The sequence below is a fragment of the Nannobrachium achirus genome, assembly GCF_963921795.1.
Source record: "Nannobrachium achirus genome assembly, chromosome: 24".
Classification (NCBI taxonomy): Eukaryota; Metazoa; Chordata; class Actinopteri; order Myctophiformes; family Myctophidae; genus Nannobrachium; species Nannobrachium achirus.
Window position 1 is genome coordinate 23,633,014 of NC_137831.1, and position 20,108 is coordinate 23,653,121.

General features: G+C 43.3%; 1 protein-coding gene across 1 annotated transcript in view; it reads left to right on the forward strand.

Annotated features, from left to right (window-relative positions):
* The first annotated feature begins 2,373 nt into the window (after positions 1-2,373).
* LOC308280431 (radixin-like) overlaps positions 2,374-20,108 on the forward strand; it is a 46,855-nt gene continuing 29,120 nt past the window's right edge. Inside the window, exons 1-2 of the mRNA XM_080720694.1 lie at positions 2,374-2,609; positions 5,552-5,634. Of these exons, the coding sequence (XP_080576820.1) occupies positions 5,623-5,634 (12 nt within the window). The 5' untranslated portion in view covers positions 2,374-2,609; positions 5,552-5,622. The remainder of the gene's footprint in view (positions 2,610-5,551; positions 5,635-20,108) is intronic.

Here is a 20,108-nt window from a genome sequence, read left to right on the forward strand (position 1 = left end):
CGTTATTTCGCAAAGTAAAGCCCTGCTTCATCGTACAAGGCCGGCGCACAAAATTAGTGAAAACTGCAGATCTACAAGCACACAACGCTTCGCGGTGCGAGGCGTTGTGTGCTTGTAGATCGGCTGTTTTCACTAGTTTAAATCATTTTTGAAATGATAAATGCAAAACGAACGGTTTTGGACATACAAGGTTTTCACCCGACAACAACGATATGATAATGATGTAATAACAACAAGACAGGGAAACAGAAATAGCAGATGCAATTCAGACAACAAAATACATCCCACAAACTTTAATATTCATTCACAAAGTAAGAAAAGAAACAAAGGAAAAGTCTAGAACATTTGATAAAGTAAAATAAATGGAATCTCTTGTTTCTTGTATTGTTTTGACCAATATGTGACAATGTTGTTTACTTCTCTCAACTCTTGGCCTTATTGTTTTATTAAACATGAAAGGTTTAATTACAACATTTGAGTAAGAGACTGTTGCAGTGCTGCGAAAATGGCTGGAACCTCCCTTTACTCAATGTGTGGCACTTTAAAAGGATTGTGAGCAACTTAAGGCTAATAAAATAAAATAAAATACAACTTTTAGAGGATGTCTTTGGTATTTTATTGTTATTGACTGATAAACTTGTAAGAGTTTTTTAGTGGGTGTCACAGCAGGATTGCCCCGTACATTTTGATTGAACTTACACTATTGTCTGTTTCCATAGAAATAATCTAAGCATCTCCAAAACAATACATATGATAATGTTGTAATAATAAGACAGAGAAACAGACATAACAGACGGCTATATTCATTTAATATCAACACACAAAGTAAGAAGAAGAGAAAAAACCTCGTCCAAGATTGGATGAGAGAAAAGTAGATATTGGACTCTTCCTACATAGCCTATTGTATGTATTAAAAAGAAGAAATCCATGTAACAACGTGGTTTGCTTCTCTCAACTCTTGGCCTTAGGCCCTACGTGTTATTTTATTACACAAGAGATATTTCATTACAAATGGAGTCAAGAAATCCACAGACTATTAAAGAGACTGTTGTAGTGTTGTAAAATGACTGGAATTCTCCTACCCTCAATTTATGGCACTTTAAATGGATTTGGATTAACCTATGTTGAAATAACCTTTCAACGTGGTCTTTTTGTATTACTAGTTTATAGATATTGGCTGACAGATACAGACAAGACTTGTAATTGTGGTTGATGACCACAAGAGGGCGCGTTGTACAAAGAAATGTATTGCATAAACGAGGCATTGATGAGTTGAGCCCTTTTGAATGTATAAACAGGTTCATTCAATCCGGGCTTTGATAGATTAACTGACAAAACCTTTTCTCAAAAACTGACACTTTAATTTGTGATGGCCAAGTGACATTTCCCATGTGTCTAGTCCCATGTTAATTTATCCGATTTTAGAAATAGAAGCTGACTGACAAGCAAATAAAAGACAAAATGTCTTTAAGTTTAGAACTGTGGGGGGAAGTCTGTCAAGTAGACCTACTTAAGGACCTAAATGAATATCAGTGCAATCCAAGTGACAAATGTATTATTGTAAGTTGTGTAACATCACATGATGAACGTGTGAAAAGACACTCATGGACATGGTTAGTTGGTGCAAAAAGATAGCAACTTTATGGAGCGGTGTCATATTCTGGAATGTCATCTAGACATTCCAGCACTTCCCACCAAACACACTGAGTGGAATCCTGTGTGTGTGTGTGTGTGTGTGTGTGTGTGCATGTGCGTGCGTGTGTGTGTGCGCGCGTGCGTGCGTGTGTGTGTGTCTCGCTCTCTACTGTACTTGTGAGGACATCACTGTTTTTATGACTTAATGAATTTTATGACTTAAACATTTTTATGACTTGTTTTTTAAACCCAACCCTCAAGTCTTTGTATTGCGTGTCAGGTACCCAAAATAGCCGATCTACAATGCTTTGCAGAGTGCCTTGTGAGCTTGTAGATCGGCTATTTTGAGTGTGTGACAGCTGTGAGGACAAATCGAACAAAAACTATATTTCTGAGATGTTATAGGCAGCCTATTTGTGGGGACATTTGGTCTCACACACACACACACACACACACACACACACACACACACACACACACACACACACACACACACACACACACACACACACACACACACACACACACAAAGACAGAGCGCATTGAAGTGTGTGTGCAGCAGGGGGAGCCAGTGAGCTGCGCCTCATCTACGGTTCTTCGTACCCATGCATAGCATGCAGGCTCTACTTTTTGAACTGAACCACGCCTGCAGCCTCTTCCCCTGCTAGCTTCCACCAACCAGCCAGCCAGCCACTAGTAGCCAGGCACAGGCAGCCCCAGCAGCAGCGTTCAGCCATATTGTATCTGTGAAGAACTGTGACACACACACTCCAGTGGATCATCATCATCATCACCCTTCTACGACCGAGAGGGGCTTTCCACCCACATGCCTGTGTGTCTGCGGGAGGGGGGGATTTGTCTCTTTGACCAGGAAGACGGATGAAATAGGAGCAGAAGAATAACGGCGTTTAAACTCCAGCCTGGGGGGATCGGATCGTTCCCACCAACCAACGCCAGAAAACGTTTTAATACCGGTGAGTTGATGAAGATGATCCTCTCTCTCTCTGCAACTTTGATGCAATAGCGGATATCCTCGTGTGCGGCCCCCGGCTGGCGCACGCACATTTATTTATATTTACAAAACAAATGTATTTAGAATAGATGTGTTTGTTTTATATAATATATAGGCTATGATATGGTCTTTTGGCCGGGGGCGGTTGGTTATTTCCAGAAGGAATGTCCCCCTCTCTGTCTCATCATGACACAGAGTATTGTGTTTTTAATGGCCAAACATTTCTCATTCATCATGGCTTCAAAACTTTACCCCCACACACAGTCACACGCGAGTCTTAAACAACACGCCTGGTTTCCGTTATGTTTAGAACGACGCCCCAAATGTGATCCATACGGTCTCTCGCAGTCTAGCCTTGGTCAGACTGCATGAAAGCTTTCATTGTAGCTTCATTTTTAATCAATACATATGATTGATCGCGGGCTATAGCGTTACGTCTGGCTGTGACCACTGCTTGAAACTGCCCGAATCGAGACCCCCATGAGTGACCCCCCCCCCCCCCCCATTGATCAAACACGTATTTGTGAACTCCATTCATATTCATGACACGCTGCTGTCCTCTTGTCATGTATGATTGTAATCAGGATGTGTGAACGACACGTAGGCTGCATATTAGAATGTAACGGTACGTTCATTCTAGGCGGGTAAATACTAGGCTGCTTGCTAGTGCTACAAAAGTAGCAGCTTTGCTACAAGTGTGTTGGATGGATTTATGTCCTGTGTTTACTCTAGACTAGAGCAGTGTTTCTCAAACTTTGAAATGTGAAGGTCTACCCTTAACTCTGACAGTGTACAAATGGAACCAAATAGACCCTATTTGTTCCATTTGTACACTGTCAGAGTTGAGTTATTTAGACCCCCCCTAAAGGAACCCACAGAGTCCCCTGGAATCCACTTTGAGAAACACTGTTCTAGGGCAGCGGTGGTGCTCAGACTTTCTTTTTAATTTCAAGGACCCCTATAATACGTCATAAAGGGTCCATGTGGTTCCATTTGTACACTCATGAGTTCTAACCCCTTCAAGAAACCATAAGAGAACCACTGTTCGAGGGTTTACCGTGGGTGGCACTGCTTGCATGACATGTATTCATTCAAACTTTATTAAAACCCTCATGTAGCCAGAGGGAACAATTTTAACCGAAATGGAACTCATCTGTGGTTCTTTTTAAGGTCCTTTCTTGAGGTGAGGCAGGATTTCAGGTCTTGTAGTTGTTATGATGCTTATTATAAAATGTGAACAGTGCAGGGCTTGACATTACGTTTTTGAGTCTTTTCCTATTCACTTGTCCAGGCACAAAAGTCACTTGTCCAGATAAAAATGTACCATTTCAGTCACTTTTTTCTGTCTTTTTATTTGACAAATAAATAAGACTCCCCTTGGTACCCTCCACTCCATAGTATCACCAGTCCATAGTCTGCATACAGCACAAAGCTGAGTCACAGAAAAAGTGAAACCAAGAGCCACTTGTCCAACAGACAAGTACATTTTGAATGAACTTGTCCATTAAGATGTATTAGTTGTCCCGGACAACAGGGCAAGCCTTAATGTCATGCCCTGCAGTGTAGTGCTGTGCTGCTATCCTCACAATTGCATAGTTCTTTATTTTTGGGTGGTTTGTTTGTATGTATGGGAAGCCTCCTCAATATTTGTGCCATGTTCTTGAGTTGTACATGGAGGAGGACACCTTTTCATTCGTATTGCATTACCACGGTGGCATCAAGGATGTAATGATCCCCAGAGGGACATTCAGATGTCATAGCAGCAGAAAGGTTGAAACATTGGTAGTTAAGCTTAGATTAGATACTGGCACTAAATAAAATATCTGCAATGGTTCTCTGAATGAACGAATGTACAGTATCTATCAGCCTCACAGTAGTAAGCTAGTCAATGTATAGTCTTGTAAATAACTGTCTATTAACAAAGGAATCTACCAGTAATGGGTGTTTGAATGAGTATATGCGTATCAACCAAGAATGCATATTTGATTAATTACCAGCCTAATATTTGTCAACATTGAACATCTGAATGAATTAATATATGTACTTTCTACAACAGTAAATTCTAGCAAGCATTAGGTCAATGTTTGGCAGTGTACATTGACATTCTATTTAGTCTGTGTGCCAGAGTACTGTAAATATGTGCATTTGTCAATTTGTCATGTTTAATAATGGTAATGTTATGCTACGCTACTTTTAAAAACACTGAGGTTTTAGCCAGGGATACAGTAAGTGAAGGCATATGAAACATGTTGTGGGACTCGTACTTACAGACACCCCAATGGCTGACTGAGACAGTTCTATATTTGGATGAATCATAGTCAACGATTCAGCTTGCCAGGTTACAGAAGTTATCAGATTATGCCGGTGACTGTCATGAACTTTTCTCTTCCAGAGTAATTTAAGGTTAAGGTCGTTTCTCATGCACTCTCTCTCCCCCCCAATGGTTGCCGTATGTCTGCTGAAGCAAAGTGGAAACGCATGTTAGACTTGGACATGAAGTTGTTTCTATTCTGCCTCGGGTGGTGGGATGTTTTCGTGACGTTTTAGTTGCTACCAGTTGCAGGAATAGGATTACAGTCTGTTTTTTGTGGCATGCTCATTTCAGATGATCTAATTCCTACACGATTCCTTCTTCCTGTTGACTCAGAAGTTCATTCTCTCATTTTGCTTTCAGCATTTCTTGTTGTTCATTTTGCTATTCATTTGTTGAAAACGAATGCTTCTAAGTAAACAACATTTTCATTCTAGCTGTCCAAGAAAGACTGTGGTCTAAATTAGTCTCAGCTTAGACAGGCCATGGTGTGCTAGATTTCATTGGCTCCCTTATTGATCCTTATACGACAAACTAATCAATGATTTCCTTCCTCACTCTGTTTCTCTCTCTTTCTTGTCTTTGTGATCCAGGTATTGTTTCCGTCCTCTGACGGGATTTCGTCTCAGCTGTCTTGGTGTGAGGAGGAGGAGAGGGAACAGAGATGCCTAAACCGGTAAGAGTTAGGCCAGAGAATCAATGATGTCTACTGTCCGTTATGCTCCTTCCTACAAACACACACAAACACTAAGCAGCGGAGTCTCTCGAGGAATCAAAAGTTTCCCGGTTTCGATTCCGGTTCCCGACATCGCACGCCATGTGCATGACGCTGAACCGATCCCGCTGAACTCGGCCGTCGTTGGGCTGTGACTGTGTACAAAGATGGCTAGAAGAAAGTCACTATTCCTTCATGTTGGTCACTTGCTCACACAGTTTTGAGATTTCTTTTACTTGACCACAAATGTTAAGACTGTTATTTAGTTAGCATGTAGTTTACACAGATGCTGAGTTTGTTTACCTGGTATCCTGGTTTCTTTGAAGCAGCTACATTGTTCTCTTTGCACTCTACTTATGTGACTATTTACCTTGTTGTTTGACTAGGGTTCATGCTTACTCTGATCTCGCACCTCAGAGCATCTGCTCAAAGCCTAAACTGTAATTGTAATAAATGCAGACCATTTATTACATAAGCAGGAGAAGCCACATCACACAGTGTCACTAGTCCTCCGCTGACAGCGAATTCCCATCTATTTCAAATATGATTTCCATCAGAACTGAACCAAATCTGCCTGGTTAGGCTGTTAGTCATAAGGTCTACAGATATATATCGTCGTTGTCGGGTGGAAACCTTGTATGTCCAAAACCGTTTGTTTTGTATTTATCATTTTTAAAATGATTTAAACTAGTGAAAACAGACGATCTACAAGCACAGGATCTGCTGTTTTCACTACTTTTGTGTGACGGCCTTGTCTGATGAAGCAGGGCTTTACTTCGCGATAAAACGTACACATTTGAAGCTTGGAGAAACAAGGTTTCTACCCGACAAGGACGATATATTGCATGCCCTTGGATAGCTCATGTCCCTGTGCAACACAAGGAGGTTGCTTGGTGTATGACTTACAAAACACTACTTTCTGTTTTGTTGTAACCGCCGGTGCATGCACCTGGATGCCCCGAAGCCAGATTTTATCGTTGCAGGAGGTGACAGCTCTGTCGCCATGCACATGGCATGCTTCTACTCGTCAGAACATTTTCTCTCACATTATCCTCCCACGTCGCAAGTATGGGTCTGAACTTGTGCCACTGTGCTTACTTACGATTGGCTCCTTGTAATTTGTTTGTCTCGACGCTTCTTGTGCAGTTGTGTTTTTGTTGCGAGACGCTCCGGCGAGAAACAACATGTCAAACTTTCATCATAGTTCATCTTCCAGTAAACGTGCAGCGTGAAGTGAACTCCGTGGGCCTGAGGCCTCCTGTGAGCCTCAGACAGAAACCCAGGCCTCGCAGGCTGTAACACTACAGCCATTGTTGCCAGCCAAGAGGGTGGAGAGAATGCCATACGCCTCAGCTCCATGAGCAAAGGCCAAAACAAAAGCATTTCTGCACAGTTGCTGCATGGCTGTCCGATTCCTCGCTGTTGTGAGGCTATGTTGCTTTCAGTCAGAGACAGAGTAAAGCCGTGGACAGCATTCACAGATGAGTCATCGGGTATTGCAATTTTGAACAATTTAGTTTTATGTTTGAGTCTTGGGAATGGGTGAATTCATACACAATCTTTTTGAGTGATTTTAATTTAACTCAGCTTTAAGGATGGGTACAGTTTTTGTATTCTTAAAGGAGTAGTTCACCCCCAAAATGGATTTTTTTCTATTGATTACTCACGCCATGGAGACTTGAGTTCAATAATATCTTTAGTTTTTTGTCGCATTCCTAAGACAAAAACAAATGGATGCTTTCCCCATCCAGTTCCATGCATTCGGGTCCCCATCCAGGGCCAAGCATGTGGGCCCCCATCTGGAATCAATGGGGGTAAAATCGCATTTTTATCTCTAGGAATGTGACAAATACAAAAACATATTATTGAACTCAAGTCTCTATGGCGTGAGTAATCAATAGAAAAAAAAAATTGGGGGGTGAACTACTCCTTTAAGCTTGCAAATGCAATACTATCTATTTTACTGTAGCTCCAAGCAAACAAAATCTTGGACTCTTGTTAGATGGTTTTAGGTGCGCAAGAATATGTATTTGGGCATCCATTTCTTATAATGAATTTCCCTTAGTGGAAAATCACTAATGACTAGTCCAGAAGAATCTTTCCTAGGGATTTGCGAATAACAGTCTGTTTTGGCGCTTGCCACAAGATAAGTATATCTTGTGAGTGAGAGACTACGCTACGGCCAGGCGCTGATGTCATTCATCCCTCACATCCCCCTCTTGTCCTTCTGAACCAATAGCAGGGCACCGTCCCAAAAACAGCTCACAGGGACAGCTAGGGCAGTGGTTCTCTAACTGTGGGTCGGGACCTTATTTTGGGGTGTTCCCAGATGATTAACTTAATGTGCAACATTGTTTTCTCACTCGACAGTAAACAAACCAACACGTTTAAGTGTATACAGGTTTTATGCACATTTCTAAAGTGAAAATGTAAGGACTTTTTTGGCCAAATTGTCAAATATTAGAGGCAGAGATTTTGAAAATAGACAATCTACTTTCTCACAATGCCTCAAAACAGTGTTATATTTAATGCCTCAACTCTTAGTGCTCGTCGGGGTGGGGGGGGTCCCCAGTTAAAATATGATTGGTTTGGGGTTCACGGTCTGAAAAGGTTGAGAACCACTGGCGTAGGGCTCCGCTGGCGGCTGAGAGACTCATCACTGTCACACTCACAGACCAATAACTCAAGTGCCAGAGAAGTGTGTGTCCCGCCCTCCCGGGGGGACATGCTGACATAACCTGTGGAGCTCCTTCCTGGCACCAGGCCTCCGGCACAGGAACCCAGGTGACCTACTGTTGTTGAATATGTAGACGGATTGCGATTGTTTGAAACAGCGGGAGACTTTGAGTGGATTTATCAAAGGGCTTTGGAGTGGGCAAGGCGCTTAATCGAAAAGTTATGACTTTTGAAGTTGTTGTGCCTCGGAGCAAAATAAAGAATATTGCTTCTTGCTTTCCCAAATAGTCCTTTGCCACAATCCTAATCTCAGGGGTTCCCAAACTTTTTTGTCTCAGGGCACCCTATAAATGTTTTTTTAATCCGAGGCACCCCTACACTACAGTATAATTTTCACTCCCAGCACCATTTATAGCATATCGTCGTTGTCGAGTGGAAACCTTGTATATGTCCAAAACCATTCGTTTTGTATTTATCATCTATAAAATGTACTAAACTAGTGAAAACAGCAGATCTACAAGCACACAACGCCTCGCATCGCGAGGCGTCGTGTGCTTGTAGATCGGCTGTTTTCATGTTTTTATGTTGCAAGGAAAACATTGAGATAATAGCCATTTTGGTTAGAACTGACTGAAAATAACTTTGTACTTCAAGTTTAAAAGTGTCCAAATAAATTCCAAATATTATCAAATTGTCTCGTGGCACCCCTGGACTGCCGTCGCGGCACCCCAGGGTGCCCCGTCACCCACTTTGAAAAATCTCATTCAAAACTCTCAATGTAATAAAATAAACGATAATAATGTTAATATGAGATGAAACGACAAATGATTAGGTATAGCATCAACAAGTAGTTAGGTAGGTGTGGTGGCTGGTGGGAGGGCTTTGTAAATGACCTGCATTATTGAGTGGTCATATCAATGGTCTCTCATACATTCACACACACCCCCCCCTGCCCCCATTGTACCCTTTGCTCAGCGGTCGGTGGGGTGTTTTATGAGCCGGGCCGACCCCACAGGAAGAGGGGCTCTCTCGCTCGCGTCCTAGCGTGTGCCTGTTTTCCTGTTTGCAGCACAAGGGGCCCTGCAGTGTGAAACGGAGCGGGGCCCCAGTTAAATCCCCCCTCGGTCTGTAACAACATCCTGTCTCCAGTGGAATCAGGGCACAGAGAAGGGACAGAAAGGAGAGAGATAGCAGGGGAGGGTGTTTTTGCTAAGGAAGGAGGGATAAAAGCCAGTAAGAAGAAGGGATGAGGTCCGGGTTGCAAATGGAAACAACAGGGAGGAGATGGACAGAGAGAGAGAGAGACCGAAAGATGTACAGGAAGCAAGCAGGGATGAGAACCAGGATTGAGGACAGGATGGAGAGATGCAGTTAACCTTGCGAACCCTAGCTTCCCTCCCTATTCTGGGCATGCCATCATAGGCGAACATTTGACACAAATAGCAGTCAGAGCTTGTAGATTTGGCTATTTTTGCCAAAGAGATTTGGTGTGTAGTGTGTGGGGGTGGGGGGCCTAGGATAGGCCGCTGGAGGACCTGGGTTAACAAAGTACATTATGTATAACATTTATATGATGATGATGATGATGTGATACGACTTCAAATCTTGATTATGATTAATGAACGGTAATTAAAAATGAAAGGTATAATACTTGGTGGCTAATCAGACCGATTTAGTCGGATTATAAATAATATCATAATCATAATTATTTTCGTGTCGATTTGTTGATGTATAAGAAGAGAAAAACGTTGCTTTGGGTATTGTCGGTTATTACTTTCTAAATGGTGGCTTCAATATATTCTTGGTTAATTGCCCAGCTCCAGTTATTATTGGAGAGCCTGGTGCTAAGCAGTTGGGGAGGAGACACAGTTGGAAACTTTGTGTGTGTGTGTGTGTGTGTGTGTGTGTGTGTGTGTGTGTGTGTGTGTGTGTGTGTGTGTGTGTGTGTGTGTGTGTGTGTGTGTGTGTGTGTGTGTGTGTGTGTGTGTGTGTGTGTGTGTGTGTGTGTGTGTGTGTGTGTGTGTGTGTGTCGCTGTAAACTCTCTGCCGGCTACATTTGGCCATTTACTTTGACATCAAAGCGACAAACCAGCCCAGGCAACGCACAACCCCACGCTGTGTCACCGGTAAAAGTCACTCGTCAGCAGCTTTGAAGACAAGAGGACTGTCAGTTGGTTCGCGTGTGTGACGATGCTAAGCAGTTATCTCTGTAATTTAAACCTCTCTTTGTCTTTGTTAAAAGAAAAAGACAGATGTTTTGAATCCGCTCAAACATAACAACCATCATGTGTGTTTGTGTGCAAGTAGGTAGGAAAGAACATGCCAATCTCTCCCACTCATCCGTCCTCCCCTCACCAGGGATGTGGAGAGATTGTTAGATGGGCAAGGGGCAAGGGCTGAACTTTCTAAAAGCGCCTTTTGGTGAAAATATCTAAAATAGCAGACCTCCAAGCTCACAGCGCGTCGCAGAGCTTGGAGGTTGGCGATTTTCGGTGCTACCACACTGAACTAAGCATAATAAAGTCAATACTGGAGATGTGGCTTACGACATGGATTTCTACACAGAGAGGGCAATTCTTTCAACATAATGCTACATTACATTCAAGTTCAGGAGAGTTTGGACAAGGCAATTCACTTGAATGCTGCCTTCAGGTATGGCATGGAAAGAGGGCATTTGCAAAACTGCATTCATGGTCTGGAGAGGGCACTTTTTTACATACGGATAAAAGGGCAGGGGCTCAAACCCCCTTTGATGTCTGTGTGCACGTGCCTGCCCCTCACACATTCTCCCCCTCCCCTCTCTCTCTCTCTCTCCCTTCATTCCTCCTCCCCTCTTCTCCTCCCCCCGTCTGTTCGCCGTCCCTCCCTCAAAGGCCTTCCTTACCCCATAGGGGGGTTAATCAGACAGACAAGACAGCTGCTCAGAGCCCAGCAGGCCAGATTAGCAGCTCTACTGATTGAAGAGTGTGTGTGTGATGGGGGGGGGGGGGGGGGAGGGTGGTGGTGAGTCACACGTGTTTTCTTGCACACACATGCAGGTTCGTGTCCTCGTCTTGACGGGCTCTCTCGGCAAAGCCAACGCTAAACAGCTTACAGTAAATAAACAGCTGCACGTTTAACGAAGGCAACTGATGATTTTTACAGAGCAGGTATTCAGGATTCAATGGCTGTTGTAATAAATCTGGTCGGTTTGAAGTTTCACAGATTTCAGGTTGTGTGGGGACACTTTGTGGTGGCTTTCAACTCCAGGCCTGGTGAGCAAGTTTGCCGCTGGCGTTCTAGTTCCCAAGGCAGTAAGATGGGATGCCTTAGGTCAAAATGACTCCCTGATTAGAATTCTAGAATTACAAAAAATAATCGATACCCTTGTTTCTTGTCAGGAGTCTAAAACAGGGGTCGTTTTGAGATCAAGGACCCCTTAGTTGAGAGAGAGATGAAGCAGGGACCCCCACAACCTTTTCATAGATTCCATATAGTTTCATTGTTTGGCAGCACAATCATCAGTGTATTTTGGATTCATGTCAAAGTGTGTTTTCAAATATTTAACCACTTGAACCATCAATACTTAATAAACTTGATCTTTCACTCTGTACTTTTTCCCCCTCCAGACCAAAGCTCTTTGCCGAGGCGCAAGGCGTTGTGAGCTTGTAGATCTGCTGTTTTTGGCTAAAGTTCTCAGAATATGGACGCTAGGGTTCAAGTGGTTAACATCACTCAAAGATTTGGAGGACCCCCTGTAGTAACTCTGGGGACCCCCTAGGGGTCCCGGACCCCCTGTTGTAGACCCTCTAGAACCACTGCGGTGCACCACTTGAGGCCTCACTTTGTAATGTCACCACTCCAGGTCTGGTGTCATGAGTCAGTGTGTTAATGCGAGTAAATTGGTCCCCTTCTAAAGCAAGGGTAATTTAGGCCGGTCGATTGATTAACAATGTGAGAGCTGAACGGCTGACGGGACGGACTAGTCTAGGATCGGCCCACAAAAATGTTTTCTTCCTTCGAGACCGCTCAGGAGTCGGGACTGTGTGATATTAGCTGCGTCAGTGCTTGTGTATGTTGTTCTGTCATCCCCCCTCCTCCTCACTCCTCCTCCTGAGCGGTACAGGATTAACCCTCCCGTCTGATCCTTCCAGGACAGTGTTGCCATGTCTGCTTATTACCAGTAGGTAATTACCAGTATTACCGTTAGGTCGCATAACAAACTTTAGAAGGCAATCGTAGCCAATCAGGAGGGAATATGGGAAATGGGACAGATTATTGAGATTATTTTAAACCAGTTTCCAGGACCCCCTAACTGATGTATTTGTCTGCAGAATGCCATCTGAAAACATTTTGTGCCAGGGACTAGGGATGTCCCGATACCACTTTTTTGCTGACCAAGTACAAGTACGAGTACTTATTTTGAGTACTTGCCGATACCGAATACCGATACTGTAAGTTACGTTTCTGTACAAGTGCTTAAATAGTGTGTGGCGCACCAAAATAAAATGGTTTAAATAATTATGTTGTCATGCCTAGAGTGAGAGAAGGTGAAAACACTGTTCATTAGTTGAACTAACACACACAAAACTGTGTCTTAGGACTTTTGATATGTTGTTACCAACATATTTATGAAACAAAATGGTATCTGGCGCTGCCGTGAGCAATATCGGACGAGTACGAGTACAGCAAAATAGGCTGGAATCGGGGCGAGTACCGATACTGCAAGTACCGATACCGCATCCCTACCAGGGACCCCCATGCAAGATTTGCAAAATATTCCAAATGGTTCACGTTTTTGTGCTAACATAATTTTTGAAAATAGCAGATCTACAATTTTTCAAATAGCCCATATAGATTTTACAGGTCTCATGTTATGTAGCCTATAGTCGCTGCTTTTGGGCTTTTGGGCAACCCAGACCTGGTTGCTTGTTTTTCTCGCTAAATCTCCACTCTCCGGGATCCAAGATCCAGGATCTGGGCTCCAGCCACTCCACATATGCACAGAGTGCAGTGCACACACGCACACACACACACACATAACGCACAAAGGTCGGCTATTTCACAGCTGATTGCTGATGGTAGGCCGGGCCCCACACAAACGCAGACGGAGGGACATTCAAGGCTGGTCACTTGGAAACCCCAGCTCAGCAATACGTTCTCCATAACAACTCCTCTCTCTCTCTCTCGCGCTAAAACCCAACGAGGCATCCGCTCTTGACCCCACACGACACAAAGTCTCACTCTGTCAGCCGTTAGACCGTGAGGCGGGGGTGTTTTGCTGACGCGGCTTCTTGTTGATGGCTTGTTTGTTCGAATGCATGCATGGGCAAGAGGACCATTCGATACTCTGAAGGAACCTGTTGACCGGCTTTGCCTCACAATGATTAGTTTATATTTAACACTTACCGTATGCTGCCATAGTTTTGCTATAAAACGTGTCGCAGCGCGACGTGTTGTGAGCTTGTAGATCTGCTATTTTTTGGCAAATGTCCCGCCCCAGGATAATGGATTTTGATTATCGCGATAATATCGTAAATCACGATTTATTTTGTCACAATCATCGTGATATGACATTTTGATATCGTCCCATCCCTAAATGTAGATTAACTGCCACGGCTTTTTCCTATTTATTTACCTGATTTTCGGTGGCACGTTCTGTGCGCGGTTGTTGCGCTCCACGCCCGCCGAAAGTCTTATCTTTCTCGGGGAGAAGAAAAAATACAACCGCGATGATCTGTGTGTACGTTATGGTGTGTACGTTACAGGCCGTTTTGACCAAACAGGCGATATGGGAAAAGAAGCAGCGATATATCCAGGTTTCTTCAGCCAGGACGAATAAGATAAAATGTAGTTCAAAGTTACAGCAGCACTGAGTTGGGATACAGCACTGGCTAAACACCTGATAGTGATAAAAAGGTTAACTTGATGGTGTGATTCAATGAAAAATGTGCTGTGCCTAAAGGTAGTGTAGTGCTTACGGAGGATGGTATGTTTTGACTACGATCATTATTGATGACCATTTTCCAAAGCATGCAGTGGTTTGTTTGCTTTGTCAGGAAACCATCGGATTCCGTTAATTTCAGTACAGGATAGAATCAACTGGCTCATCCAGTTATTATTATTCATGTTAATGGTGTGCTTTAATGCATTTTCAAGCATGCATTGATTTGAGAAGTCTAGCCGAAAATAGTCCCTGAAGAAAAGCTTGAATTACGAACACTGTTCAAACATCATCCATGAATTATTAATCGAGAAATTAATGTTGGCTCACTGACTCAGTTATTCAGGTACGTAAGTTCTGTAATGGTGGTAATGTAATCTGTAAGCTAAATTGTAAAAAATAAAGCCATAAAATGGTCTGTTTTTGTATGATTACTAGCCAAAGCTGTGAATGGACATATCACCATACATATGGTCCTTTAATGCAACGTTGGTCCCTGAAACCATACACACCTGTCTGATTCCCACCAGAACCTTGTCTGTGTCATGTCTCTCCCACTGTCTCAACTTTCCTTCTGTCTCCGTAAAGTCGAAATACTAAGATCATTGGTCATTTTGAGTCGCCTACTCTGAAATCTGAGAAAATGTTTCTACCAACTGGACCAAGACTAGGGATGGGACGATATGAAAATCTCATATCATGATTATTGTGACAAAATAATTCGCGATTTATGATATTATCATGATAATCAAAATCCATTGTCCTGAGAAGGAACATTTGCCAAAAAATAGGCGATCTACAAGCTCACAACGCGTCGCAAAGACATTTGATAGGGAGTGAAAAAAAGACTGTATCAAGTACTATATTATAAATGCCTTTTACCAATTATAGAGGGTTTAAGTGGTACCGGATATGCTGTTCGGCAATAAAAGGTGAATTGATCCCAGTGCATGACGGAGGACGATATCACGATAAATTAAATCTCCACAATACGATTATCGTGAGTGTTTTTTATCACGATAAACAATAATATCGCTTATCGTCCCATCCCTAACCGAGACCAAGTAGGGACCTTTGAGAATCTTACATGGCTGAACCACGACATGATTATTCGACCAAGTTGCAGACAGACTCCCACTCCAAATAATCCCCACAGCCGTACTTCTGGAACATGTACTCACTGCTCCGCATTTAGACTCGACAGCTAGCGTGAGAAAAAGGGGGAAAGTAGCAGGTTGTAAGGCTGTCAATTATTCAGACCCGTTTAGAGCTTCCTCAGTTTGCAATTCAACCACAAAATCTCTGCTCCTCCGACTGTTGCTGCGAGGCGGTGCAGGCAGCCACAGCCAAGGAGGAAAGACTGTCTCCATAGTAGGGAAAACACTCACAATAATCGTATCGCGTTGCGATGCGTTGTGAGCTTGTAGATTGATTATTGTGATAATATCGTAAATCGCGATTTCTTTAGTCACAATAATCGTGACATGACATTTTCATATCGTCCCATCCATACTCCATGGTATGTCACGTCGGCTCACTCAGCTGTCAGACTGCGTTTCCAGAGACATACAGCCATCTGTCAGAAATGATTGGGTATCATGGCTTATGGTAAACGGTGCATTAATATAATCATCATTGTGCATCTTATCCTTATGATCCGAGAGCATGGAGTGAGCCGACGTGCCTTTTGAACGCCGCTGTGACGCTGTGTGACAGGGTTTTGCAGTTCTGCTAGTGATGGTGATGGCAACAATGACACTCAGTTGTCCATCCACTTGGATGGACGAATGACCAGTTGGCTGCCACGAAGAGATGATTACGTTTTGGGTCGAAAAGGTTGACAACAAAACAAGTCAAAAATACGTACATAATCAGTCATATCTCGGGATCGATGTGATTCTCTGCTACTACTTTACAGTTTGAGTGTAATCCTTTTTTATTGTTACTTTTGGATATTCATATTTTGCAACCCTGCGAGCATAATCGGACATAAGATACCACCATTAGGCTAGTAACAACTTCAAAATTCACCATGTCAGCATTTTAACCTGCTGCCACATTGTAACTTAAAGGAGCACTTTATCCATATAATTGGTCCTCACTAATGCTCATTATAAGCCACAGTTTCCAAGTATTCGCTCTATCTCGTTGGAAGGTTATGGACAGTTCAGAAACCTGCCTTCCAAAGATATCATCGATGGGGGTTCCAAGCTAATAGTAACAACATCCTTTCTTTCCCTGGAAAGTTGGCATGCTGAAACAAAAGCCACTGCTCTTGTATTAATAAAAAAAAGTTTGAAATCTTGTTTGAAATGACTCTACCTGCCTAGCGATAATATTATCATTACATAGGCAGGTATCTGAATTGTCCACAGACGACCTCTGAGATGCAGAGCCAGTAGACTGAAAAGGTGCCATCTTATGAGCATTAGTGAGGACCTGATTATACGAAGTTAGGTTGAAAATGGGTGAAGTGGTCCTTTTTAAGTATATTAAGTAAATAACAGTTGACTGAAGTGCCCTGTGAACTAGGGATTTCACACCACAGTGAAAATGCAATTCAATTCAATTCAATTCAAAGGAGCTTTATTGGCATGAGAAAACATATGTTTACATTGCCAAAGCAAGTTTCAAAACATAATAAAAACAGTTGAAAATGGGGAACAGTTGGAGGGGGTACAGCATTGTGTAAACAGAGCTATGTCACATTTTGCCATTATGTATATACAGGGTATGAAGCTTTTTGGAACAAATTTCAAAGCATTTAGCAATAGCATACAAATGAAGGAAAAGAAAAATGCCTCCAATTTAAAACGTGGAGGTAGCAGCTCTGTTTATACTGTATGTGCAGTAGGTCTGGATGCAGTTCAATGGTTTGTAGACCTTAGGGTGGTTGTATTCCATTTTCTAGCCTTCTTTTATCGCAACAGTTCACAAATATTGCTGCTGTGTTCGCACATAGTTGTATTTCTCCCAAGCGGCCTTTCTCTATTGCAAGGTGGTGTTCACTGAGTCTATACTTACTTAGTCAAGGCTTTCCTAAGTTTTGGGTTGTTTAAAAAATACACAGTGCAAGGCATGCCAGTCCCAGTGTTCTGCTGGTGTTGAACTCCCTTCCCGACCTCCTGCCTCCCTTCAGCAGATTAAACCTGTGGCGTGTCCCTAGATAAGATAGACGGAACAAGCCAACAAACACTGGCTAGCTTTCCCAGTTAGACTCGGCTCAGGTTTTGCGGTGTAACCACACACCCAGTCTTCTCGTTGCCTGGCTTAGCGGGTGACACGGTCGTGCCGTAAAGCGCTGCTGTGGCGGGTGTTGGTATCATGATGGTTGTTTCCCAGAGAGAGGAAGTACCTCAAGTGACCTTTACAACAGCCATCAACACCACTAGCCCACAGCTTCCTTAAGCTCAGGTTGGGTTCAGCTGTGTTCACAAACTTGAGACTTATTTGTCTGCTGTTTGAATCTTGTCATTGTGCAATGAGTATAAATAAGTTAAGGGAGGGCTGCCGGTTTTAATTGTAGTCTATTGTGTTGTAGTTATTGTTGAGTCTGTGTGTCTTATTTTGGTGTACAACTCGTCTGAGTTGTACAAATTGTTAAGAGCCTGTGGTCAGACTGTTTTATATGTCATTGTCTACTGGTATTTGGTGTCACCAGCACAGATCCCTGCATTGCCAATGCACTTCGCCAAGCAAAGTGATTCTTGTTCTTGAATGTCTATACTGTAGAAGTGGAAGGGAAAGTTCCAAGAAAAGAGAAGTGCATCTTATATTAACTCCACAAGTTAATATAAGTTCCACGAGTTGCACGAGTTCCACAAGTTGCTTATTCTTTTACTCTGGATGGCTATCTTATGGATCACCAATTATTTCCGGGGTGACCGGAAGGTCATCTCACACGTTGATGTCATAATCTGCCATAGGCAACACACTATTGTTCTCTTCTCCAACTTTATAGAGTAAACTCTAAAAATCCATTGATAGTTACGGTAAATGGACCTTTTCCTGTAACTTTTTTTGTAATCCCAAAAGTCCATTGAGTTCAACGGAGGAGTGGTGCAAGACTTTATAGGATAACCCCAAAAGCACAATCGGCTAGGTAGGTAGGTAGGTAGGTAGGTAGGTAGGTAGGTGGGTGTGTGGGTGTGTGGGTGGGTGTGTGTGGGTGTCGGTGTCTCCTCTTGTTGAAGACCGTAGCCCAATCAGGGACCAGCATCTCTGGCAGCGTCATCATTAACAGCCAATGAAATACCAGCATTCCTGGTGATGCCACTGGTGAATAAGAGCATTCCTGGTAATGTCTTCATTAACAGCCAATGACGCCAGCAGAGCACAAGGCGCAAGTTGGCACCTCGACAGAGTGCAGTTCTAGTTTATGTCTGTGATCGAGGCTGCCGGGAGCGGGACTCAAACCCGTGCCTGGACCGCTAGGCCAGCGGGCGCCCCCCTGAGTAATGTTATCCGGTAATGTTATTGGGCGGCTGCACAACAGAAAAGTGAAGCTTTTGGTCATGCTTCACTTCACAATATACTGTATAATATAAATGGTAAGACGGAATACACTTCCCAGCGGATTCTTCGTGCCTTGTGTCACGGCAACCAATCTTGCAATTTTCCAGAATTGCATCTTTCTAGTTACAACTGGGCTGCAAAATGACCATCAAGGGTTAGAGCCCTGTGGAGATGTTGTGGGCTTATTAACGAAACACCAATGAAGGAGGGTGCCCACCTGAAGACCCCCAGTGAAGCGTCTACCCTACCCCACTCAACACTGTTCCACAAGTACTGATTATCTAAGGGACATTATTATAACTAGCAGGAGAATCACTTGTTGGGTCCTTCTTCAGGACCAATAACCTGCATATACTTTGCCTCACACATTGTCTGTGCTTAATCCCTGTGTCCTGAAAGAGAGATTGGGGAGGGCATGGGAGAGTGCATTCATGGGAGACTGACAGAGGGATCAAAAACAGAGAAAGCGCTGTAGCATTTTCATGGGTAATTAATGACAGGCAGCTATAATGTGGCTCTGTGTGGGTAGAGGGGAGAGTCCAGCTATGTGCTGTATATGCAAAAGCTTCATGGGTTATTAATGAGAGAGACACACAGGGGGCGGGAGAGAAAGAGAGACGAACACGATGGATGGAGTGGAAAATGAGATTAAGTGTTCCTGAGGTTTTGTGGATGATTATTGGGAGGGGAAAAGCAGAAAAGAACTTCATCTCTCTCTCTCTCTCTCTCTCTCTCTCTCTCTCTCTCTCTCCCTCTCTCTCTTGCTCTCTTCTCTCTCTGCCCATTCTTTTCCCACTTCTTCTGTCAGTGTTTCGTCTACAGTAACCTGACTGTAACTTTATCCCATAACCCTGGATCATCTCTCTCTCTCTCTTTCTCTCTCTCTGGGCTCTATTTTGATTGTCTTAATACCAGCTCATATGCCTTAACTCAAAAGCCTGTCCATACTGTCTCCAACCACCAAACCTTTCGTCGGAAAGGTCCGGCTCAACTACAAAATTATGTCACTCGCATCTTCTGAAAAGCATTACCCCGAAATAGAGTTTGGAAAGCTGCACGTCGGAAAGTCGGAACTCTCCGAGGAAAGGTTCGGTGGTCGGAGACGGTATGGACAGGCCTTTGAGTTAAGGCATAAGAGCTGGTACTTAAGCCAGTCAAAATACAGCCCTCTATGTCTGTCTGTCTGTCTTGCTCTTCTACTGCTCTAGGCCTCTCTATCATCTCTCCTCCTCCCTTCTTCCCTACTTTTGCACTCTCTTGAGTCTGCTCTTCTTATCTCGATTCTCTCTCTCTGATGCCTCACTACATACAGCGTACGTGC